Source organism: Dermacentor albipictus, chromosome 7, assembly GCF_038994185.2.
Source record: "Dermacentor albipictus isolate Rhodes 1998 colony chromosome 7, USDA_Dalb.pri_finalv2, whole genome shotgun sequence".
Classification (NCBI taxonomy): domain Eukaryota; kingdom Metazoa; phylum Arthropoda; class Arachnida; order Ixodida; family Ixodidae; genus Dermacentor; species Dermacentor albipictus.
This window is the reverse complement of record NC_091827.1, coordinates 107233215-107258702: the sequence shown is the minus strand read 5'-3', so window position 1 is coordinate 107258702 and position 25488 is coordinate 107233215. Positions and strand designations below refer to the sequence as shown.

At 45.2% G+C, this 25488-nt stretch overlaps 2 protein-coding genes across 2 annotated transcripts in view; one reads left to right on the top strand and one right to left on the bottom strand.

Moving 5' to 3' along the window:
* Positions 1-18599, top strand: part of LOC135903514 (uncharacterized) — a 95467-nt gene extending 76868 nt beyond the window's left edge. The window contains exon 6 of the mRNA XM_070521416.1: positions 18537-18599. Coding sequence (XP_070377517.1) covers positions 18537-18541 — 5 coding nt within the window. The 3' untranslated portion in view covers positions 18542-18599. The remainder of the gene's footprint in view (positions 1-18536) is intronic.
* Positions 1-25186, bottom strand: part of LOC135903516 (uncharacterized) — a 33668-nt gene extending 8482 nt beyond the window's left edge. The window contains exons 1-4 of the mRNA XM_065433829.1: positions 25049-25186; positions 22419-22434; positions 19684-19787; positions 7983-8177 (exon numbers count right to left, since the gene is read on the bottom strand). Of these exons, the coding sequence (XP_065289901.1) occupies positions 7983-8177; positions 19684-19787; positions 22419-22434; positions 25049-25094 (361 nt within the window). The 5' untranslated portion in view covers positions 25095-25186. The remainder of the gene's footprint in view (positions 1-7982; positions 8178-19683; positions 19788-22418; positions 22435-25048) is intronic.
* Positions 25187-25488: the final 302 nt, after the last annotated feature.

Below are 25488 nucleotides of genomic sequence, written 5' to 3'. Positions count from 1 at the left end.
TGTTGCAGACGAAGTATTAGTAAGGTAATCGCAAATAGAATCAGCAACACCTTAGACTGCTGTCGACGAAAGGACCACGCAGCATTTCATAATGCCTACTCAAAATAGACCACATTCACACTATCAATCAGGTGATAGAAAAATCTGCAGAATATAACCAACCCTTCAATGGTTACGAGAAAGCGTTTGATTCAGTCGAAACCTCAGCAGTCATGGTTGCATTACGCAATCAGGGTGTAGACGAGCGGTATGAAAAATACTGAAAGATATCTATAGCGGCTCCACAGCCACCATAGTCCTCCGTAAAGATAGCAACAAAATCCTAATAAAGAAAGGTGTCAGGCAGAGAGATACGATCTCTCCACTGCTATTCACAGCATGTGCACAAGACGTATGCAGGAACCTGGAATGGGAAGAATTAGAGATAAGAGGCAATGGAGAATACCTTAGTACCTTACGATTCGCTGATGACATCTCCTTGCTTAGTAACTCAGGGTACCAATTGCAATGCATGCTCACTGACCTGGAGAGGCAAAGCAGAAGTGTGGGTTTAAAAGTTTTTCTGCAGAAATTTAAAGTAATGTTTAACAGTCTCGGGAAGAGAACAGCAGTTTACGATAGGTAGCGAGGCGCTGGAAATAGTAAGGGAATACATTTACTTAGGGCAGGCAGTGACCGTGGATTCAGATCATGAGACTGAAATAATCAGAAGAAAAAAATTGGCTGGGCTGCGTATGGCAGGCATTATCAGATCGTGAACAGCAGCTTGCCGTTATCCCTCAAGAGAAAAGTTTATAACAGCTGTGTCTTACCAGTATTCACGTACGGATCAGAAACCTGGAGGCTGACACAAAGGGTTCTACTTAAATAGGGGATGACGCAACGAGGTAAGGAAAGAAGAATTATGGGTGTAACGTTAAGGAATAAGAAAAGAGCAGATTGGGTGAGGGAACAAATGCAAGTTAATGATATTTCAGTTGAAATTAAGGAAAAGAAATGGGCACGGGCAGGACATGTAATGGGGAGGGAAGATAACCAATGGTCATTAAGGGTTACGGACTGCATTCGAACGTAACGGAAGGGAAGCGTAGGTGGGCGGATGAGATTAACAAGTTTGCAGGGACAACATGGCCACAATTAGCAGATTACCGTGGTAGTTGGAGAAGTACGGGAGAGGCCTTTGCCCTGCAGTAGGCGCAACCAGGCTGATGATGAGGTGATGATGATGATGACAAATTGGAGCTGTCGAGAAAGGTCTTGCGGATATCACCAATCATTGTTTCAGGGACAACGAGGCAACTTTTGCAACACGGACTGAAATTAGGACTGCCTCAATAGAGGTACCTAACCATCCCGCCGTGCGAAACCGTCACGCCAAATACCGCGTCTGCCAACGAGCACATAAACCAAAAAATGAATATACAAGCTACACGTATAGAACAGGTATCCCATTTTTGTAAGTGTGCGAGTACAACAATAACTTAGGACTGTAAGATTAAGCGAATCCTGAGGTGTCCCAAAGAAGGCGTCTTTATGTTATCCTGGAGAAAATCGTCAACCACTACCAAATCCTTTCAAGAAATGCGGGAGCAATGAGCGCTTGTACTCCAAGCCATTCCTCATGGAGATTTCGTGTAGTGCTTGGCCATCACTCCCATACAAACTGATTAAAGCTCGCTGGTTCCTTCAATCAGGGCCTTCATTTGCTAGAGCCCGTTATCCAGTGCTTACGGTTTCTCCTCACCCAAGTAGATGTCCGACCTTTGTGCGGGGTCATCCAGTGGGTCATCTGTGTGCAGGTCACAAAGATTTTTACACCGGACATCAGCGGGCTGAGATTGCCCCACCACTCACATACATTGCTCCTAGAACCTTCGAGTCTGGCGCTAATTATTGTGCTTCCCACTCCGTACTTCCGGCCACAACATTCCTGGTGCATGTGGTACATTCAGCCAGTGTTCTTTACCTGTGATCTCGCCCGACGTCTGGTGCCCCATTGTGAATACCGCCTGCCGCGCCCAAGCGTTATCATTGATCCGGCCGTGACTCCAGGCCACCCGAATAATGATCCGACACCGTCGCCGAACTTTTGAACCCCTGTACCGAAATTCAGCGCCCGTCGCTCCCCATCACAGCCCCACCACTTTCTATCACCAATTTCTGCCGTCGTTAGGCTTCTTGTAACGATGGAAACTAATTACTGCTGCAGGTCTGAAGGCAGGAACTGCAAGCTATTTGATACACCAGTCCTGCACCGTCAACGTGACGCTGGCGTTCCTCCTCTGACTGCGTAGCATGGTTTCAGAGCTTCGCTTCAGAAGCTGCAGCCAAACGAGTAGTGTAAGGTTCCTCCAATTCAGCCTGTTCTCGATGTCACATCGCGTTCGCCTTCTTATGGCGAAGGCGATGCGAAATTTTTTCATTTTTTTCTATTTATCCAAAATTTCTAAACCGCTCGTTGTCGACAGCGCATCCAGTTTCCTCGGTACACAAGGACAGGTGTGAGACGTACTTCCCAAGACAACTGTAACTGTCAAATGCCACAGGCAATCTGTCAGCAACAACTTGAATTAGGCGAGTCGGTAATCTGAATTATAGCTTGAACCTGCCCGAAGGGAGAACAGGGACGTCCTGTCGTGATCGTTTCCTTGTTTCTTTCCTCGTCGCTTAGCGCTGCTTAAAGTTATACGAAATCGGCCGAGTCCACCACCGCACCCCACAGTGCGATTTCCTACATTCCACTGGTGGGATGCAAGCTGTGATCACTCTTCCTAGGTAGCACAACGCCGGCGCATTTAGATCTGCAACGTCATGCTACCTTGCCCTGTTACATTTTTGCAATTGATAGTAAGCGCAGCGGGCCTTGGCACTTTAGGAGGCGCGCGACGTTTCTGCGCAGGGGCGAGTAAGAGTGGGTGCGAGAGAGAAAATCTGGCGGTTTTTGCTCCTTGCATACTTGACTTTGCCTAGGCACTGCAGAGGAGAATTTCCTTTGCTCGTGTTGTATGCGTTTGTACCCTAGGCACGCTGGCATTGCTGAGTGGGGTCGAGCTTGTTTAAGCTCGACCCCACTCAGCACTCGACCCCACTCTATGCTGGCTCCCCGCGTGGTGGATCAATGGGCACGGACGCCCCACCCCCATTTGGTACTTCGTGAAGGTACGTTGGATAGAGATTCTCGCGCCTGCGGCGTTAGTGCGGAGTCAGTCATGCCGGATTAAACATTTCTTGCCCCTTTTGTGCTCGGCCTTCAAAAATAAAACATCACTGATGTTTCCGGTGGAGAAATAGGGGCCCTAGTAGAGGCTCGGCAAGCTCTCCTAGTACAATATTTTCGCTCTTGGCAGACTTTTGTATGCGGCTGTCCGCGACTTTTCAGCAGCATTTTTAGTGGTCCCCTAAGAGCGAAATAAACGCACAGCGCCTTAGCAGCCTGAACGTCACTGCCTGATGTCACGCCATAAGAATTATTTGTTTTGCGTCTCATCTACGTTAGGTTAGGTTAAATTAGCTTTAGGTAAGGTTTACACTACCTTAGGTTAGGTTAAGCTAGCGTTAAAGGCGTTAGGATCGCGCGGCGTATTCTCACAGCGGTGACGTCGTGCAAATTTTTATCTTTGCGATTCGGCCACATTACGTTACCTTAACGTCAGGCTACGTTAGACTAGGTTAGGTCAGCGTAAAAGGCGTTAGAGTGGCGCGGCGTATTCTCATAGCGGTTACGCCGTGAGGACTAGGTTCGTTTCATCTTGGTCAAGTTTGGGCAGGCTAACGCTAGGTTACATCAGGTTAGGTTAGCGTAAGAGGTGTTAGGGTGGAGCGATATTGTTTCTTTGTGGTTGCAGGGGCGTCGAGCTTCACCGGCGGTTTTTACAGCCACTTGCATTCAACCGCGGTTGCGAAGGTGCTCTGTCTTCTAGATTTTGACTACATTGACTGGAAGGTGCGGGGTAAATCTCGTAGGTGAGCTTGCGTTATGGCTACTGGCAGGTTTCCTTGGCCAGAAATCATCGCCCTGAGACACCATTCCTGAGGCTTGATCACTTATATCAGTTTACTGTCCTGCCTGACTCTCTCTACAATGGGCTGACCACATTTAGGCGCAGATTCAAGCCTCTGCGCACCTACGTGGAATCTCTATTTACGGTGACTCAATAACACTTGTTTTGTCAAGATTTTTCATTTGAGCTCAACGGTCTCTATCAAGTTCTGGCATACCTAAAATTTCTGATCTATAGAACATCAAACAGTGTCATCTCGCGTAAATTTTGGGCCATGTTTTGACTAGACATACGCGGCCTCCCCGACCAAGCGAAACTGCCCGCTTTTGCCATCTCAGAAGGCCCAAGAATGTTTCACTGGCCTCTACTTATATTTCCGTAATCTCGTGCACAACGTCGCGACGATCATCGACCCTTTGACGCAGCTCCTCAGCGTGGGCACCAACGCCTACACGTAGTCGCTTGAACATGCTTTTGCCTTTCAGACCCTTCTTAAGCCGTTCACATCACCAAAGCTTCGTTGTTACGATTCCCAAGCCCCTACGGATGTACACGTAGAGATGTCAGTGTAGTGGGCCTTGATGCGGTTCTCGCTAAACGCAAACCCGCCTATGACTAATACGTTGTCACCTACGTGAGTCGATCCATAAAAACGTCGAGCGGAAATATTTCGTCAGTGAAAATGGCTTCCTGGTCATCCTGGTTATGTGTTTGTTCTGTGTGTTTCTGTGTGTGATCCTGTAGGCCCTTAAGAAGTTCTGGCCTTAGCTGTATGTACATGCTGTTTACATCATGAAGGATCCACAAGACGGATTTGTAGTCGCCCCTAAACTATCGCTTTGGCCGCCTTGGCCGCTGGAAAGTTGGACTGCGAGAATACTTTATCTAAACGGTGTACAGATCTGGCTGAAAACAGTGACACGGATGCCTCTACTTACTCTCCCCTGACATCTGACACTGCCTCTGGAGGTTTAAGAGTTGTCTCCACACACAAGTTTGATACTATAGCTGTGGGGCAGCGTGAGTATTCGTGGAATGTCGCCATGCTGAGCATACGTACTGTCTGACTGCTCGGCAACAACCGTCCGTCTGTCAACAACTGTCTGCCTTCACGCACGCTCCGCTGTCAAGCCTATCATTCCACCGTGCGAGACATCCTGTACTGCTGCAGCTTGACGACAAAAGCGACTCGTAGTTGTAGACCGTCATATGCACTCCGACGTCTCCGCCGCTTTTCATAGTGATCCCTAGAGTACTCACGCTGGCGTACTCGAGGCTAAGCACTTCAATAGCAGTCTTCGCGAAATGCTGACTACATACGTCGTGTACGACTATTGGAACTGGCACATGATTCCCTATTTTCTTATCCACGTGTATAAAGCTTCCATACGAACAACCGATAGTATACTCTTTAGGTTCCCTGAAAACGAACCCTTTTTCACGCATTACTCTCTACTTCCATGCGAGCCTGACACCTCCGAATGCCGACCCAGGTAACAAGTAGCCCAACTACAAAGAAAATGCTCTGAAATTGGTTATGACTTGACAAAGAATGATCAAGCTCATTACCAGCCAAGATGGCTGGTAATGCCATCTTGCCTGCCATTACCAGGCAATATGGCTTCACCACTACAACGTTCCGCATGACCTCCCACTTTGACCAAGACACGTTTTGTGGGAATTTTGATTTGAGTTTGCAACGAAACGTAAACACAATGCGTATGTAAAAAATACCGTTGTCCTCATTTAGCATGCTTGATAAGGTATTTGGTTTGCACGGGCAACGAACACTATTCAAACGTACTTTGTTTGGCAAGATTAACGTAATACCTGCTTATGCTAAGAAATAGCATTGTTCAGTGTGGCGGCACCCGTGGCTCTGGCTTCAGCGTGAATTCTAGTGATGGCGAGGTTCTCGCTATAGCTCATTGCTAGTAACTGTTTCAGTGAGCATTTCTTTTCTGTGTGTTTATCATAAATGATAGTCATGAGCGCATAGCCCGTCACATACTTAGGTCGTTCGGCGAATCCATCGACCATATGCTTAACGACACACGTCGTCATAGACACCGTATAATGCTTCCTATTGGATTCTATTGCCTTGAATATCTTTGGCGCGAGCCCCCAGCCAGTTCTCTGTCTTCTAGCGTCTTCTTTACGCCTGCTTTCTCGTGCGTTAAACTACAAGTCTTGAAGGGATGCAAACCGTCACCATCCATAAAGGAGCCTGCGTTTAACTTACGGAAGGCGTCAAACGCTATTCTGAAACTGTAATACCGTGGACGGACTCCAAACTGCTCTGTTCATTTAGCCACCTGTGAACACTTATAAAAGATTACTCTATAAAATATCGTTCATTTCGAACATATGTGCCCCAATTACTACTTCTCTAACACCTATCAATCTCAAAATTGGAATTGTGACTGGGAATTCCCCGTGTGTAAGTTGCTTTTCTTTCAAAATTTCAGAAAATAGATTATGCTCTCTTACCTGCCAAAACTACGATCTGATTATGAGGCGTGCCGTAGTGTGGCACTCCCGAAAAAAATGGACTATCTGGGGTTCTTTAACGTGCATCAATACCTAAGTACACTGGTGTTTTAGTATTTCGCTTCCATCTAAATGTGGCCGCCGTCACCGGGATTCGATTCCGCGACATCGTGCTTAGTATCCGAACACCATATCCACTAGGGAACCCCGGCAGGTCTTTTAAAAATTTGGCGCAGCTAAAACGACACATAATAAATGCACACGTATTTGCTTGACGCCCACGACTATGACCTTTATCGTCTGTGTGATATAATGTATTGACGGAAAGATGGAACGACGGACACTGCATCTCCATTTAGAACTTTTTACTGCTGTAGAGTAAAGCGTCTTTTGGAAAACAATGTACGGCGTTGAATTGATCAACCGCGGTAACCGACCACCTGAACAATGAACCATACAAAGGCCTCTAGTAGTAGTCCGAAAGCCATTCGCTAACTGAAAGTGCTAAATGGGGATCCCCGTCATCTTGTATGGAGGTGGATCATCATCATCTTGTATCTTGGAGGTGGATAGATGGTTTCTTAGGTGGTCAAATCTATACATGCTATTGTATAGGATGAAGTTTAACTCTAGATGCATTCTATCATGGAAATGAAACTTGCTCAAACTTTTTGTATACGTCCCGCCAGCTAAAGCTGTCGCATTTATTCGATAACACATTGACCCCAAAGTGGCATCCGGTTTATCATTCGCAGATTGCCAATTGTTATGATAATTCACAAACCAATCTCGGCCTCTCGCATGAAAGAAATCTTCTAAAGTACATGTTGGCAAGCAATTCTGAGCATTCGCAGCTCTACAGAAGTATTATTTCAGCATTCTTTACATGATCTCAGATGACCGCCGACACTGACTCTATGAACGGTGGATTGCAAGAGCAAGAAATCAGTTGTCTCAGATATATCTGAACCGCGTTTAGTGTAAGGACACTCTCACCGACAGCGTCACGTATCAATTTGTTGCGACCTTTGGAGGAAAATATACTGCTGTGCTTCATTTTATCTGAGTAAGTGCCCCACAGCAGACACTTCCGCCAGTATCAGTTTCAGGTCCATATTGATGAGTGGAGAATGGAAACTCCTCATAACGATTTTGTCCGCAATGCAAATGACATATGGAAGAGAAGTCATAATTGTTGCTCGGGAAACAGGCTCGCGGAAATTGCATTGCTACGCAAGACAGGCGCGTTAACGCACAGCATGCAGCTGTGGCTATGAAGGAGTCTACGTGCTGCGATATGTGACCTTGCGTATCCAGTCGTCTGCTGTCGTAAGCGCAGCCGGAACAAATTCGGGTTAAGTTCACTGAGGATGAGCTTACTTTAGATTAGCGGAAGCGATAGCGTACATTCTATAAGAAGCCTAATATATCCCCTGTTTCCGTGCACCCTGTGCATATCTGAACAATATTTCGTGGTGACTCTCAGCTCACCGATCTTCTTCTTGAGCCGCCTCTTTCCTTTAGACTTGATCTTCGACGAATCCGGGCAGTTGCAGACGTAATCTTCTTTCCGGGGCACGCCATTGCCCGAGACTGTCGGTGAGCGCGCCTTGCGGCACTTGCAGCCGCGCTCACGGACCATGCGCGCCGCCTCGTCACGGCTCAGCAGGATCATGCGGTTGTTGCCTGCGGAGCGATGCATTTCATGAGACTACGCAGAATATATCGCGTCAGATACCTCGATGACAATAGGGAGGCACTGCACAGCGCTCCCATTGGAGAATGTTTTAATAGGCACTGCGACGATTTCTCATGCACTACTTATTAAACGGGGCGGTGACAAATAGCCAGTAGTGCCTTTTGAGTTAATCTTGTTGCCCTACATCTATCGCAGCCTACCACTTTTCTTATCTTTTTTTTTATCTTCTCTCTCTTCATTCGTTATTTCTTCTGTCTTCATCTTTTCTCTCTTTGCAAACGACCCTTACTACACGCGCTCCATCGACTTAATGCCGACACAAAACTCGAATGGCGCTCTTTTATCCCACATAATAACTGCCGACTACATCTCGCGTGTCGAATTAAATATAATAAATATATTGATGTTCACGACACACAAATCTGGCCTCTGAAGTACAGCCTCGATTTAATCAGTGCCGTCCTTCAACAGCCGTACAGCCTTATTTTGCCGCACGGCACGTTTTCTAAACAAAATAAACTGGCAAAAGTGGGTGTTTTATTTACAGCGCAGAGAAGAATAAATTATGGAATTTCAGGTCAGTGTCGATAGTCGCTGTATTCGCTAAGGGCATACAAAAACTAATCGATGTGAGAATTCCGGAATTTTCTCAATGGTAGACCATAATGTTCAATTCCCAATGTGGCTTGAGGAAGGTCTCATCAACTTAGTCGGCGTTTCTAACAAAAAAAAAACAAAATCATTTTACATGCCATACAAAACAAGTTACTAACTCTTTAAGCCTTTTTGGACTTCTCAATCCGGCATTTGATCGAGCAAACCACACTATTAAAATAAAGCTAGAGCAATAGACAATCAAGCGCTTTTTTTGTGAACCCAATTGACAGGTACTATCGCGCTCCATATGAGACAGAAAAATGCAAAACGTGGCTACCATGATGCCCTCGATAAAGAAGTGGAGAGGGTGCAGCCATTACTCCAGCGCGGATAAAAAAATCCAGAAAGAACAACATGAATAGTTATGAAGCTAAGCCCAGCATGACGACGCACGCTGCCTTAACCTATAGTACTAACGGGCTCCTCTGCGGGCCACAGTATTATAGTTCCGCTAAAGAAGCAGACCGCGTAGTGCAAGGAAGCATGCGATTTTGAGGAATAGTGTAACTCTCTCTCTTTCTTGCTGGAGAGCGTGGATGCGGTGAAGGCTGGAGTTTTACAGCCCATATGGAGGACGATACTACCTGAAATCTCAATGCCAAAATGTTGTGATTGATAATGAAACGTCCGACTGAATTGTAACCATAGAGAAATTAATTTTATCACGTATGCAGACGACACCACCTTGATGCTTACATCTCATGAAAGAAAAAAGCTGATAGATAACACAAACAATGTTCTAGTCATTGGAGTTAACCAATGGAGTACCACAAATTATCTTATCATAAACAGCACTAAAACAAAGCCAGTACTTTTTTAAAACCAAAGGTCGGGTGTAAACAATGAAGTGTGTTATAAAACTGGTACCTCTTGCTTTGACATTGTGAACTCAGTAAAAGAGTCTTGATGTTGGAGTGCTAGATAAACTACCTTTCTTTTTACGAACAAACATAAAATTGTTATTTACAATTTGCTTTTAGAGCACAGCTCTTAGGCGCCCGTTCCTGCGTTGAGGGTCGGTGTGCCTCGGCATCGTACCTCGCAACCGAGCGAACGAGCACAGCGAAAGATGACCGCAAATGCGCAGTGATGCGGGTTATGAAAGAAGAGAGCGCGAGAAGGGAAGCGGAGGAGGTGGCTATTATGAAAGCATTGGACAAAAAGCAGAGCAGTAGTGGAGGGCAGACGCCCTGCGCATGCCCTGAGTGGCCCGCGGCCAAGGAATCTGCACCCGCGTGGGCGATCTCATCTCCGCGTCAGAGGTGGGAAGTTTGGTGTGAGTTGCGGAGGACTACAATCGTCCGCGGCGTCAACTGCTAAGGTCATTTCCCAACTCCAGGTAGTGTGACGGGGTCACTGCTCCTGCTAGGGGCGATGGTGAGGGGAAACGAGTAAAGCTCGATGTAAGGCTCCCTTGGGTGTTGTCACCGCTGAGACGGGTGACAGAATATCCCCGCTACGAAGGCTCCTTATAGTCATTGGTGGAACGAAAGCGTGAGAAGATAGGCGTAGTGCCGCGCAAGACGGGCTGTGCATTGACGATAGCTGCGATACGGCACCGCAGTGGCGCGCGTCGTCTGTATGGCAACTATGCGCTGTGTGGCTGCTGTGAATCGCGCCCAGGCTTTACCCACGCGCTGCCCCTCGCCATATGCCGATTAGCGGTGCAGTCACGTCACAGTTCAGTCCGTTTGCAGTGGGCCTCGGGAGAGAGACTGTCCGTGCCAGCTACGCCACTCACAGCTTTATCTTCTTAACATAAACTCTTTACCTATGTAATCATAATTCAAAATATTGATACGCGCAATGAAAACACGTATATAGTGGTTTTCTAACTTCACATTAGGTAGTACCGTAATTGTCGGTGAATTTTCTTTGCCGCATATTTACTGCTGTCTACCCTGGGGAAATATAACAGAAACCAACACCAGGAACATGTATTTGCTACAAGAGAAAGCCGTTTCTGCTATTTTACACGGAAGCGTGACTGGCCAGCTCTCCAAATCGATGGTGTCTGTCTGAGGAAGCGAAGCAGGTGAATGAAGAAGGCGCCCGGACGTGAAGAGAATCGCGCGGTCGGGAAAGTACGAAGGAGCGATCTCAGCACGCCACATAAAAGAATGTGTAGGTAACGTTGATCGAAGTGGGGATGCAGAAACGAGAGGATAATTAATTATGGCGTTTTACGTGCCAAAACCACTTTCTGATTATGAGGCACGCCGTAGTGGAGGACTCCAGAAATTTCGACCACCTGGGGTTCTTTAACGTGCGCCTAAAGCTAAGCACACAGGTGTTTTCGCATTTCGCCCCCATCGATATGCGGCTGCCATGGCCGGGATTTGATCCCGCGACCTCATGCTCAGCAGCCCAACACAATAGCCACTGAGCAAGCACGACGGGTCCAGAAACGAGGGGAAGCGTCGCGGAAGAGGAAGTTACGCGGTTGTACGCCGGGTTGACCTCCTCTGGCAGTTACTATAGGTTTCCTTTGCGATGCATACGTACTGGGTTCGGGTCGTGTTAAGAACGCTCTTACGCGCCGTACGCTCTGTGTGCGAATGAAAGCTAATGACGGTGATCCGATGATGGCGGCTCAATCTGCCGTGCGCAAGGGCAGGAAGTGCATCGTATTCGCTCGCGTGCACGGTTGGCACTATGGCAATAGGGAGGGGGAGGGGGGGCGTGTTGTACTCCGGCCGTGCGCATTCGTCGCGGGCTTTTTCTTGAAAGCCATCTGCTTTGGGTGCCCAGTGTATGTAGGTAGAGGGCTCGTAGCTTTGCATGCGCTGTGTTCTCATCGCTCAGTTTGCGTTGAAGCGATAGAGAGTACGAAAGTCACATCGCTCGCTGCTGCTGCCTCGATTCCACACGCCAGAGTTTTGACTGCGAGTGTCCACATTCATCGAGTTTTAAGTTCTCAGGTTTGCCCATGCGCGTTCACGCAATAATAAGGGAATGTTTACAACGGTACGTTTTACTGCGGGGGCTGCTGCGCATAACGTGCCCGCGTGAGCCCTGTCGTGAATACGATCTGCGATGCGGACAGCGCAGCCATCAAGGCTCACTGAGGGCCGATTGTGTCGTGTGCGCTATAGCACCCTCACGCTTGCGAGTCACCCGCGTTCACGAAGTGAAACGTTGTTCTAGCTTTTTAAAATTTAGCTTACGATGGCTCATGCGGACTCTTTTTCCCTGAGCCTTGGTGTCTCTAGTATTCAATAACTTATAAACTGACACGCTAATTAAACGATTCAATTTTGAAGTCAAGAACTGCACTGAGTTTCCTTTTGAATCTATCAAATCTTACACTAATGTATGATAAATATGATACATGAAACTCCCAGAAATGGCATGTTCCACATACCGGAACTAATGATGGACAACATTTATCTTGTGTGCAAGGAACATTGCTGAACTTCTTTAAAACGTCATTGTTTTTATCATGAATTTTAATTGTTCATTATTATTTCTTCCGTGTTTTCTTTTTTTTTGCACCTTTCGATGTATGCTCATCTCGCTCAAGGCCAGTCACGCAATTTCTTTTGGACTTTTTTGTCCGTGTTTCTGGCATTATATGCACAATTGCGATTAATGATTTCATTTCATTTGACTTGATTTTATCGGAACCTTTATCTTTAACTTCCAAATTTGTCTATACGGGTAGCAACGTCACCTCTGTCGATCTCTCCCTTGTTTCTTTTTCGCTAATACCATAGTTCCTGAATAATTTTTTATTGCCGACAAAACTACCGACCGAGTTTGCAATATGAACAGGAGCGGCCGCTATGGGTGCCACTACAGCTGAGGCTATGATGGCCGGTGCTGTCGGCTTGCTTTGGCAGTTTACAGTGATGGAAATCGGTTTAAGCACTATCGCTCTAGGCCGGCACAACTCCGATATTTAAGTGGCGACTTCCTGAAACAGCTGTGTTGTGCCGAAGACCGTGTTGCCAGGTGTGGAGCCATCGGTAAGCAGGTCAAGATGATTTTCTTTCCCCACTCCAACAGACACAACGGACCCCTGTGTTGAAGTAGTGGCTGTGGAACTTTTGCCGCTAATTGTAACATGTGCGCCTCACTTTTTTGTGTGTTTTCTGTTACTCATTCTAAAGAAATCATTTAGCGTATTCGGGGCAAGGAAAAGTTCCAACGCTAACTTTTCGTGTTTGACAACCGATTTATTCGAGTGGTGCAATTGTTGACACAGGTACGTGCAGCAACAGTTTGCGTTTCGCTTCAAACACAGGGCTGACTGCACAGCGCTGACACGAAATAATGACGAGCAAGACATGCTGATTTGCGAATATGAGCGCCGTCGCATCAAGCTAGCTAAGGCGAGCTCATTATGTGAGTTGCTGGCGGCTCCAGGGGCACTTATAAAAACGCCGACAGGGAGACAGGCGTCAGTTATTGACAGCTGGTTCTTGCTTTTCTTGTAGAACTCTTCACCGTGCACACCGCATGCTCGTTGAACTATCGTAAAAGGAAATTCTCTGTCTATAAGCACTCAGTTAGAAAGCACGCAGCTTTCCTCGGAAAGGTTCATGCCTTGTGTATACTCGTATAATTCAGCGAGGCGCGTTGCAATATTGTGTGCGTGGGAGGGCTTCATTTGTTGCCCGTCTGAATTGTTAGCTAAACAAACGTGTCGGCAAACCCGCCGTGGCTGCTCAGTGGCTATGGTGTTGGGCTGCTCAGCACGAGGTCGCGGGATCGAATCCCGGCCATGGCGGCCGCATTTCGATGGGGGCGAAATGCGAAAACACCCGTGTACTTCGATTTAGGTGCATGGTAAAAAACCCCAGGTGGTCGAAATTTCCAGAGTTCTCCACTACGGCGTGCGTCATAATCGGAAAGTGGTTTTGGCACGTAAAACCCCATAATTGAATTGAACTGAAACGTGTCAGCGGAAGAATATCACCACTTCTATAGCTCTTGAACACTGTGTACTAAGCTCCCGCTACACGAAGTCGTATTTCGTTCATGTAAATGCCGGCAAGTGTTACCGGTAACAACGGTCGCATGGCGATGCTGGCTTACTGCCATGTCACAGCTTCAGGCTTCTTGCATGCGTATCATACCACACTGCGAATCGATTTAGCTAGAAAAGCAGTATCGTTCATCCTAAATTTTATTTACTTTAAATATGTTTAGCTACATCCCCACAAGTTATTCTGTAGGGGGACGGGTACATGGATCAGAACATAAGACAAATAACAAGATATCGTTGTGCACTGTACACAATAAGAAAGGACAAAACAATGACAATTAGGCGGAACTGTACTGAATATACAAAAATTACCGCGAACATACATTTTCATTAGTTGAATCACTTCGGCAGAACATTCCTATTTAGGTCGACATTATTCACGTCTACGTTACCATAGGGAACAGAACAAAAGTTCATTGTGAGTTTTGTTCACGATATCATCTGGGAGCCTGTTTCATATTTATTTTGTTAGAAAGAACGAACTATTGAAAGTGCACGTGTTGAACGGGTATTCTGATCCTTTTCGTGAATTATCTCGACGAAGCAAGAAGTGCGTCGGTTCTGAAAAGTATTCGCGTAGTATAATGGCATTCTCATTAAATATATATTGTGACAGGCAGACCAAGTAACTTATTAAGATTAGTCCGAAGAAGGCGACGCTCTTAGCGTTGCACGCTAAGAACTTCTCAGCTGCTTAAGTCAGAAACATTAAAAGCATGGGTAACAAAAGTGGGAAACCAATTGGGGGAGCCAGAGTCAGTGCCAGCGTAAGTAAAGGTACAGTATAGTGAAAGAGGTGGTAAATACGAACGCTAAGATTAAGATCAGATTGACAAAAGGCCATATTGGGATAGGTGAACTAAAAGGTCATTAAATAAAGCAGGATGAGGAACTATTTGCCTCTGCCCCACTTCAAAATGGGAACACTAATGAATTAGACATCATCAAAGCGCGGAATAGAGGCCCAGTTACCGCACGACGCGTTTCTCAGCCATCGCACGCAGCGGCGCGCCATAGATTCGAGAAGTGACGCGCAGGTTTTGCGGTGGCGCCACTAGATGGCACTTTCGGCTCTTCGGGAAGCGCATGGTGACGCAACCCACCGGCCCGTTCCAAAGGGGACGCTCATAACATCCATCCATCCGAAGCGCCAATGAGCAGTCCCGAAGCAGTACACGCTGCATACACCAATCATTTCGACGGTGACAATATGTTGTGTCGCTACATTGGTTCAATGGTAAACGCATTACCGTCGACACTCATCGTAAGGTGGGATGTGCCGAATTTCGGACATCATGTGCTTACAAAATTAAAACACATTGTGAATAAAATACCAACATCTCGCTGATTATCTTTAAAGTAACTATACGGCACATATTACCATGTGGAATTGTAGCCGGTCGTTTCACATATCATATCATTCGAGGCATTGACGTCATAATGTGAAGCGCTTTTCTTGTTTTTTCTTGCAAAGTACTGTTTTTCCTAAAGTTTCAATGTTCATAATTGTTTTCACGGCCGTAAGGTGCTCATTTATGTGTCATCTTTATGTATATATTATTTTTTTTCTGTCTTCATGATTTATGATGATTTCTGGTTGATGTTTTGCCAGTGCTTGTGTAAATCTTTTTTACCCCTCCTGCATGGGCCCTAGCTTGGGCCTGCAGTATTTTGTAAATAAATAAATAAATAAATAAATAATTAAATAAATATCCTCTTGGAACAAATTCTTAGAGTAATACGAGTTTCCACATATGCGTTCGAGAACTGGGGCTCTATGACGTAAAACTATTCCAATATGTTTTTATTCCAATCTCCTGACGTCAAAGTAACCGCCTACGCAAGCATCGGGCGGTCACCCGAAGGGGTGTCTGAACAGACCAATCAAGCGCTCTCCTAGTTCTTAGGAGGTCACTTTTGTTTGCTTAAAATTGAAAAACTAATAACATTGCCTACGCTGAGCGGCTTGTCGGATCCAATTGGCTGACTAGCGGTGAGGAGCACGCTCAAGTGGAGAGGAATGCGACGGGGCTGAGCCGCTGCACTGAACATTGATAGCCAGACGAAGAGTGTGGTGCCGGCGTCTGCGATTGGTCCGCTTTCCCTTACATAGCATAGCTTATGGTGGTTGGCCGAAAATAGCGGCGGCATGCAACGGATGCTTAAGAATGACGCTAAAACGGATCCTCAGCAAAGAAGAGTTGGCAGAACGAGGTCGTAAACATGCCGAAACTGCTCTAAAACGCTACACAGCCACACAAGAAGTTTTATTATACGCAAATAAACACATGCTTTCTGGCAGGTGCAAGTAGCCAGTGCCGTAGCGATCGGTGGCAGTCATCTCTTATTCCTTTCGAAACGGGGCTGCCTGCAGCTATTCAGAAAGAAACTCAGTTTTGTTCGGCTATTAATGCGTCTTTAATGCGTACACGCCACTTTGACGTGGTGAGTTTTTGCGGTTTTGTGACGCCGTGCGACAGGCAGGTGAAGTGGGTGCAGCCCGAAAACTTTTGACCAATAGCCGAGGGCTAATGGCTAAAAGGCGTCGAATCAAAAATAACAATTTTTCTTTTTTCGGACAAATCATGCATGACCGGTGTGTACACATCATATCGGATGGGGAACTATCGTAGTTTTCGTGACGTCGCGTGACAGACTGGTGAAGTGGTGGCGGTCAAAAATGTTTTGACCAATTGCGTAGGATTGATTGCAGAAGAGAAAGTTTGGAATAGTTTTACCTGATAGCGCCCCTGTGCGTCAAAACGCTTGGTGTTAAGTAATTTTTGAGCTTCATTACTAAAGAAACCGTTTTTTTGAAAAACGTAAACGGAAGAACAGTGCAATATTACCCGCATGTTTTTGACAGTGCCTATTTCAGAACTAGTGTGAATGAAATATTCGTTTCCAATTATTATGCTTCGCGTAATCGCTAGGTTGATTAGGATGCGTGCGCTTATGTAATTAAAGAGGTGATTATTGAATTTTTATATTTGTTCCAATATGCGTTTGTATTTTCTGTGCAAGTAATGTCCGGCTTTTCAAGTAATCCAGCTGTTATGAGCTGATATTTAGTTAATGCGAAACAGCGATTTAATAGTTTCTGTACCCTAAATAAATGCTGGGTGATTTCATCATTCATATTGAGCAGTAAGACGTTTGTTTCCTCTCAACGAGATCCAAGAAAGACGTAGCATCAATTAAAAACGGCTCTTCACCGCGTCGGCGACATTACCTTCTCTGTGCTTTCTTGGTAGGATGAGTCTTCATGCCTTCCATAATCCCAGAGATCTGCGTTCGGAGCGCTTTCTAAATGCAAGGATGTTATGGAAAGCCCACTGTTCTAATGAAGACTTATCCCACACATATGTACTGTGTCTATAGATAAGAAAGAAAGCTAGGACAGCTATAAGACAGCTACGACTGCAGCGAGCTTGGCTTTCTTACAAAGGAATATGTAAGGCGACGCGGAGATACATTGTCGCTAATAACGAATGCCATAGTTCTACTAAGAAACGTTTGTTTAATATGCTATTGACCCACCGCGGTTGCTTAGCGGCATGGTGTTTTTGCACGAAGTCGTGGGATCGAATACCGGTTGCGCCGACCGCATTTCGATGGGGGTGAAATACAAAAACACCCGTATGCCGTGCATTGGGGGCACATAAAAGATCCTTTCGTGGTCAAAATGAATCCGTAGTCGCCTACTACAGTGTGCCTCATAATGAAATCGTGGTTTTGGGACGTAAAACCACATGATTCAATTCAACATGTTATTTTGAGAACTTCGCCTGTGCTTGCCAGTATGGAGAAATTGAAAGCAGTTACATTTAATACATCCATTTAAAAGGGAATATTCAAATTGCACCTGATAATTTTATATTCATTATGGTATTACATTCCTCAATACAAGCAGCATCACATCGAGTGCGCCCGGAAAGTAGCAAAGGCACTCCCGCTGTTGCGGCACACGGAAAAGGCCCATGACGACAAGTTCGAATGACGCCGTGCCGCGCCAAATACGAATGCGGCACATCACGTCCTATGCTCGCTTGGCAAAACTTTCAATATCTGCCAAGGTCTGGAGCAATTAATACTGCGTCCCGCTTTTGGTTACAGGCCATTTTTGGGTGGCATGATGGCGGGACTGCCTGATCTGCTATCCTGGTGCGCTCGGTTTTGGCATTCCTTGGAAGGAGCGCTGCAATCCCATTATGGACGTATGAAATTTGCGACCATATGCAATATTTCTTAAAATTGATCTACAGTAAAATGATACTGTTTACGAATTGCGCTTACAAACTATTTGCACCAAGCTTTTAACAAAAAGTTTATTGACAACGTCTTCAGAAACTTGCGTTATTAGCGACCAAAGCATGTTTGCCTCGTACGCCAAGTTCTTATCGAAAGTACCACGTTTATCACGCTCATAGCCTTTTATTGTTTATAGAAAATATGTCTGGTATGAAAAATAGCCTGGATAAATTTTTATTCTTGCACATGGTGCCAAATCGCTACAGCCATGGCCCACTATTGCAACCGTATGTCCACAAAACGAAACCATTGTCACGCCGTAATGACTACCATGAATCGCTTGTAGCTCCCCCATTCGCCCTTACAACTTCCACAATAAAACAGCATGTTATCGTAGGTATGTACTACATTCTCAGAAGGTATATATTCTTGCGCTGTCTGTTACTAGATTGAACCAAACTGGTTTCGCCACCAGTGGACTGAATTGGGTAGGACGGAACGCAACCAACTCTCTCCCGGCTCTTCTATGCAGCCTGCAAATGGCCTCTGGCAAGTAGTTATTTAATCTTACATAATACCTTACAATACGCATGTTTATCTACACACTTGCATTTTTTTTTGCAATGTATTGTACTTGCCACAGTGCCTAGGATTTTCAGCACGCTGTTCGGATTTGGTTTTTGCTTGTGCAGATTAGCCCCTGTACAGCACTTTTTGGACTAAATTTCTTTAAGCTTACGCGTTTGGGTTTACGTTTAGCACTGTATATGTTCGCAATAGCATCTTTACTGCCTAAGGTGATCCGAAAGTAAACGCTGATAAGGTATGTTCAACAGCAATAATACATTATCAAAAGGACGCATCAGGGCGTTCCATGTGGCGTATCAGAAATGTATATCGTGCGTAATATGTTGCCCTTTTGTAGTTTTTTGATTCGTAACCATGAAAAAATGCATATTTATACACCCCTTAGAAGCTGATATGGCTTTAGGAGCAAGGGACCATGTTTATTGTGTCAAATGGTGAACTTGAGCGACAATCAAATTTGTGCAGTCATCATGTGTACTTGTGCAAGTTAGTTTGCATGCTCTTAAGTGGAAGAAAATTGCTTTGATTTTTTTACAGTAGTATTAGTTTGTTCGTTTGTGGTTGACTTTGTCATCGAAATAATCTTCTTTCTCGCTTGAGAAATGGCATGTTTGCTTTGCTATTACATTTAATACCACTCCCTAGGGCATTGAGTGGTAAACTGTTACCCTTGTATACCTGTAGTCGCGTACGTTATTGAGACATTTACAAACAGCTTATCACCAAGCCGCAATGCTTATTTTCTAGACAGCTTAGATACCGCTAATGACCATGATAAATAGCCCACGGTAGTTCGAATACGTGCTGTCCAAGGCAGTGCATATCTGTGCGCCTCGTCGCCCTACCGTTGAAACAGTCTTTCCTGTCATTCAATTAGGCCACATTGGCACTAATGTTGCAGCTATAGTTTCCTAGGACTGATGAAGCGCCTGCTAATCTTACCGAGTAAGCTATAGTCGCAAACGCTGCCTGAAAGCGATTCTACACTTTACATGAGAGGCACTCACCGCCAAGCCACGTGAATACCGTGAAGGCAGCCCAGGCAAACAGGAGGGCACCGCCGAAAAACCCGACGGTGAGCAGGATGCTCTTGGTGTCCCATATCATGGGCCTGCAAAACGATGACGATTGTTTGGTTACAGAGCGGGAGATTTCAATCGCGTTTTCTCTCTAGCACAAACCCGAAAAAAAAAAAAAAGCTGCGGTTGTCGCAGTTTCTTGGTGCACAAAAACATATCGAAGGAAAACCGTGAGCGCATATGTTTGTGTGCACATACCTCAACACAGCTGTAGAAACCAACGTTACTAGACTAGCTTCAATTTTAAAACTCGGCGCCGTTGCGCGGAACTGCCACCCGCCCGCGCCTTCGTGGCGCTGCAGTCGCACCCGGCGTCACTTCCTCACTAGCCGGCTACGCGGAAGGCCGGAGTAAGCACGCGGTGCAGCGTTGGTGCATTGTGTGGTTTGTTGTTGACGGCGAATTTCAGCAAGCATGTCATCCTTGGAACTGTAGCCTTCGCCGAGTTAAGAATATCAGCTGACGATGCCGACGTGCTGCGTACCTGGCTGCATAAGCCGCTATCGGAACGATGTCAACAGTTTGGCGCAGCACTTTTTCTGTGCTCCCAGCAATGCGATGCTTCGCTCGGCGTGAAAAAGAGCGATTCCTCGTGCCGACCGGGAACAGTTGTTGTTGTTGTAGCCTGTGATGCGTGTGGCTCCTACCCACGATGGGGCATTGGCCAAGAAATGGGTGGATTATTTGAAATTATTATTGAGCATAAATTTCCTAATAGATATTAAAATAGCATTGAATAGCGCAGAATTACCTGTTAAATAAAATCAGGAAGGTCATATTGAATGAGTAATAATTAATTTAATAGTAAAAACAAAGAGAAAGGAATTTAGCAGGGCATTCGCTTAGATTCCGTAAGGAATGTTGCGACAGCGAAGCATGCATCCCTGTGGCTGAATCCCAAAGTGGACGCTCCGAACGAAAGAACGAAAGAAGACAGGGAACACTCTGCGAAATCAACGGCTCGCGCTCGTGCCACTGCTCCCGCGTTCGTCATCGTCTTCGACAGCTGGCTGCGTGGCCGTTCATCTTTCCAGCGTAGAATTTCGCTTCACTTCTGTCGTCGTAATGGGGAGGCCGCGTTTACGGGGGTATGAGCCATTGCTTAAGGGAGTATGAGCCACTCATGGTCTTACGTAACGGAAAGATTTAATTTTGAAGAAATTTAATTTCAAAGAATCACAAGCGGCAAATCGCAGGCGATGGCTGCTAACCACGCCGCCGAGCAAACTCGAGACATCGAACGCAAGCGACAACTGCGGACTGCGGGCATACCATCTGTGACGTCGTTCTCTCTCGCAGCCGATTGTGTGTGTAACCTCATAACTCAGAAACACTTTAATGAACCCTCGGGATTAACCCAGTGCTAAACACAAGGGCCGCACGTTTCAGCTTCGCTGATTAAGCACCTTGACGGAATGAAAAATCCGGCTTCTTTTGTGTGTGTGTGTGTGTGTGTGTGTGTGTGTGTGTGTGTGTGTGTTTGCGTGTGCGTGTGGGGGGGGGGGGGGCTTGTGTGTACAAAGACCGACCTCATTTTTCTTTTTGTAGCGCTTCTTTGGCAAGCTTCGGTGGGGATGAAGATCATCCTAAAATCACGCACTTTGGCCAGACATTTAGGCTCCTGAGCCTAAACTGCGCGAATCATTAAGACGACAGGAAGAAACACACGACATTTACAGACGCAGCTTCTGCGCTTCGCTGTATGCGTTTCTTCCTTTCGTGCAGTTTACCCTTCTTTCAGTATTAACGAACTGGTGCGATAAGTCTTATTGCTGTAGGTGGATATCGCTTTCTCGTGGTCTCACTAATTCGGACAAGGGGAACGCCAGCGAGCGTGAAACACGCACCAACGGCGGCCCGTCCGCACGAGCTCAAGGCTGTGACGAGGCGTCTGCAGTGGAGCCCGATGGAACAGCGTTGCCCTCTGGCGGCTGTCACAGAAGTGGCGACAGCGGCTGTAAGCGCGCGGGCGGGGAGTTTTACAACTGAAGCTAGTGTAGTAACATTGGTAGAAACCAACTACGCTGCCCTGGCTCCAACTGAGCCGATTGAGTGGAGCCTGCCAGTGCGTCAAATTCGCATCGTGGTATTTCGATCAAACGCAATGCATGTATGTAGAGATGTTGTAACCCTCCACGCGCGAGCCGCGTATGCACATATATAGTGAGAGTACGACGGCGCCGGCGTGAATACCTCTTGATTACTTGTGCATGTGATTTTCGAATTACGATAGTACAATGGCGGGTTCGATCTGGGACTATGAGGTTCATGCACTGTGCTTCACTTAACTGCTTTCGTTTAAGGCAGCGATGACCGCGTTTAGGCGCGTGCTAAATGAAAAGCACTGATCGCTTTATATTGAGGTACCCGGTATTTACCTTATTTGGGAAAAGTAATCCGTAGCCTTCCAGTGAGGCGTTTCTCACAGCCCCAGTCTTGCCTTGGCTTTATTACGTGAAACAGCACGAATAAATTATCGAATCAAACGCGCATATGTCAAACGGCTTTGATTGATTGTTGTAAACGTTACGATTCTTTTTAATGTCTTCTAGTCATAATTCCTAAACAGGTAGGCACCTGTAATCTTGGTTTGCGTTCAAGGCGTCAATACGTCATTAAGAAAATCATTGCAATGAGGCTTCATTGTCATTGTTTATACTTACAAGTCATCATATGGTGCTGAAATTGAGAAAGAATGTCAACTGTGTCAATCACGTCTGTATCATAGGCGGTAATAAAATGCCGACTTGATTATCATGAGCTGATTACTAATACATATATTATCACAATGATCATTCCTCTAGTCAGTGTACTTCTCGCAAAGTTCCATAAGTTGTCCACTAACATGAGCACCATTGGACTGATTTCTTTATGTCTCGACTGAGAAGTTCCTCTGCCAATGGCAAACGTGAAGAAACATCATAAATTGTTCACCAATCATTATCAAGCACCATCATTCGATTGCAGAAATTTTTGACCGTACATGATGATATCCTGCCGCAAAAAAGGTAGTGGCAAGATATAATGTGCTATCATAAGTGTTTTACTAGGCACTGAAAAGACGAATAGAGTGATGAACATGAATGACGATATAGGCAGTCGTGCCATTGGAGTATTATATTACGCTCCATACTGGGTCTTCATCTTATTAGCGGCAACTATGCCCTCAAGTAAACAGAAGCGATGCTGAGAATAATTTCTTGTATATTGCCAGACACATTTCAAAATTTTTTGAAAGATGCTAGTGGGTGTTTTAGAAAAGAGGGCATTCCGTTTGCCCTATAGACCAGGAAAATCATGGCATTTCAACGGGACGCTACTAAACTCCTCGACACGTATTCGCAGAACTTGTAGTAAGCTATGATTTATGTCGCTAGCAGCTGTACAAGCCCATCTCATCATTTGCCACTCGCAATAACGATCGCCATAACGACTCGGAATTCATATCGCGCCCGCGTTAATGTACCACAATTAAGATTAGTTCGGAAAGGTACAAGAAGCGTGAAAAAACATCAACAGAAGGCCAGAGGAATACTAGAGAAGGGCTGCACTATTTACTGAAGTGTGTTGAAGCAATATGTAATATATATACAAATGCGTCAACGTTTTTCGCACGCTGCAGCTAACATTCTCAACCTTGAATTCTTAGTCTCGCCCAAATTGTGATACTTTTAAAAATAACTGCTCAGATGCAGGACACTAGCCATTTATTTTGAGATTATACTGTCGATTCGCACGTATCTTCTACGAAACAAGAGCGGTTTTGTGGTTTCGTCATAGGATAATGATTTGAAGCGAACTTGTATACGGAACATATGCTATGTACAAGCGCGTCACTTTCTTTATTAGAGAGATTAGTTTGGTGACATTTCACATAGTTGACAGAATTTGATATATGTATTGTCTTGAGGTTTTCTACTTTGTCTCAGTTGATGTTTCAGTCTCCCACAAGGAGTTGAGTTAGTTGTCTCTGCACGCATGATGCCCGACTTGCGACTTCAAACTCCGCACTGCATATAATTGTCTGCTTACATTTCTGTGCGGAAACTTTACTACAAAAGGGGGCCTTATGGTTTTAATGCGAATTTCGTAAATTGTGCATTGTCATGAGCGTGCTATGAAATTTGCCACAACCGGCTGTTCTTTCACGCTACGCTTTCTCGTTTTTCTTAAATTATGACACAAACTTAGCAAGCATGTTTTTTTTATTTCCATTTCCTTTAAAGTACTTCGGAGGAGCATTCACAGCGTCTTCGGTTAAAAGCTCATCGACTTTTAAAGGCTCTTCCTAGTAGTCTTCAGTGACATCCCAATTATATAGTTGAATACCACGCTTTCGTTTGGAAGTAAATCTTTACAAATACCAATTTTGTCCACTGTACATACCATTGAAAGTCATGAAAGTTATCTGCTAAAATTCTGAAGTGTCTCATTAACAAACTTCTAATTAACTTTGCTATGACACTTTGGCGACGCCGGTGCCTGAGAAGAGCCGGAACCCAGCCTTATACAGGTTTCTAGCGCTCAGTCAGCTAATAAACTTCTGCAATATATGCAGATTTGAGTTGCCTCTATCAACACTGGGGCATCAGCTAAACTATGAGTCTTGAAATAATTGACGTGTTTTTAAAAGTTTAAGCCATTCTTTGGAATTACATATTAAGAGTTCACCTATATATTGTAAAGGATTCTTCCAGAGCACGTAACAAAACGTAACATGCCCCAATGCGTTTCCTGCTGGCCTGCCGCAACACGTCAAATCCATCTTTTAATGTCTGCTGGTACTTTGGAACCGCGAAACGAAACAATAACTTCAAGTCCAAACTCTACGGGAAGCTTTTTTGAAGGCGCTCAGGCAGTAAGCGTAAATTCACACCGGCGGCACGGAGCTGAATGAAATAAGCGCATGTTTAATATCCCTGAACCTTACTTTGTTTTTCAACCATGGTCTGGGAAATTATATAAGGTAAACGAAAGCACTTATAAGAATGGAGCAAAGCTTATAGAAAAGCTTCAATACAAAGCTAAGAAGTGTTGCCTGGTATGCATGAAGACTGCAGAAATGACAGTGGTGTAGTAACACATTCGAGAAATGATTATTATCACGCGGACAAGTGCAGGGAAACGTCATCAAGGCTTCTGCACCCTGAAAGAGCCCACAACGGTGACCAGCGACGAGCGATTCTTAAAGGTTCAATCCTGATCGCTCAGATAAAATTCTTGGTTAACTAGGGGGGTTAAACTTGTCTCTCCAAACTTTGCCAGACAAGTTCGCGATATAAGAATTACTTACATTTCTCTCTGTCATCAGGTTCCTCTGTTGTGTCCCGCGAAGGCATGATATTAAACCTAGATGTCTTCGGTGCGATAGAAAGCTCTTCTTCGTTTAAACGAATACTCCGCACGCCTGAAGAAGACAAAGTGAACTGAAATCCTGGGACATGTGTATATTATCTGTCCAAAATGAAATACCTCGGAAATAATTTCTGTGTTACACGTTCGCGAGTATATTTCCATTACTTGGTCTCTAATAAAAATGTTTAATTTTCAAAAATAGAAATTTTCTAATGTTGAGGAAAAAGTCTCTGAGACACTTTTTATGCACTCGTTTCAATTCCTGATGTTTTTTTTTATTACTCAGTATTGTCTTGTTCTTGCGAGGCTGAATAATGAGTTAGGCATTACATCATTTAAGATCGGTTTCTCTCTTAGACTCGATAATATTGTGCAATT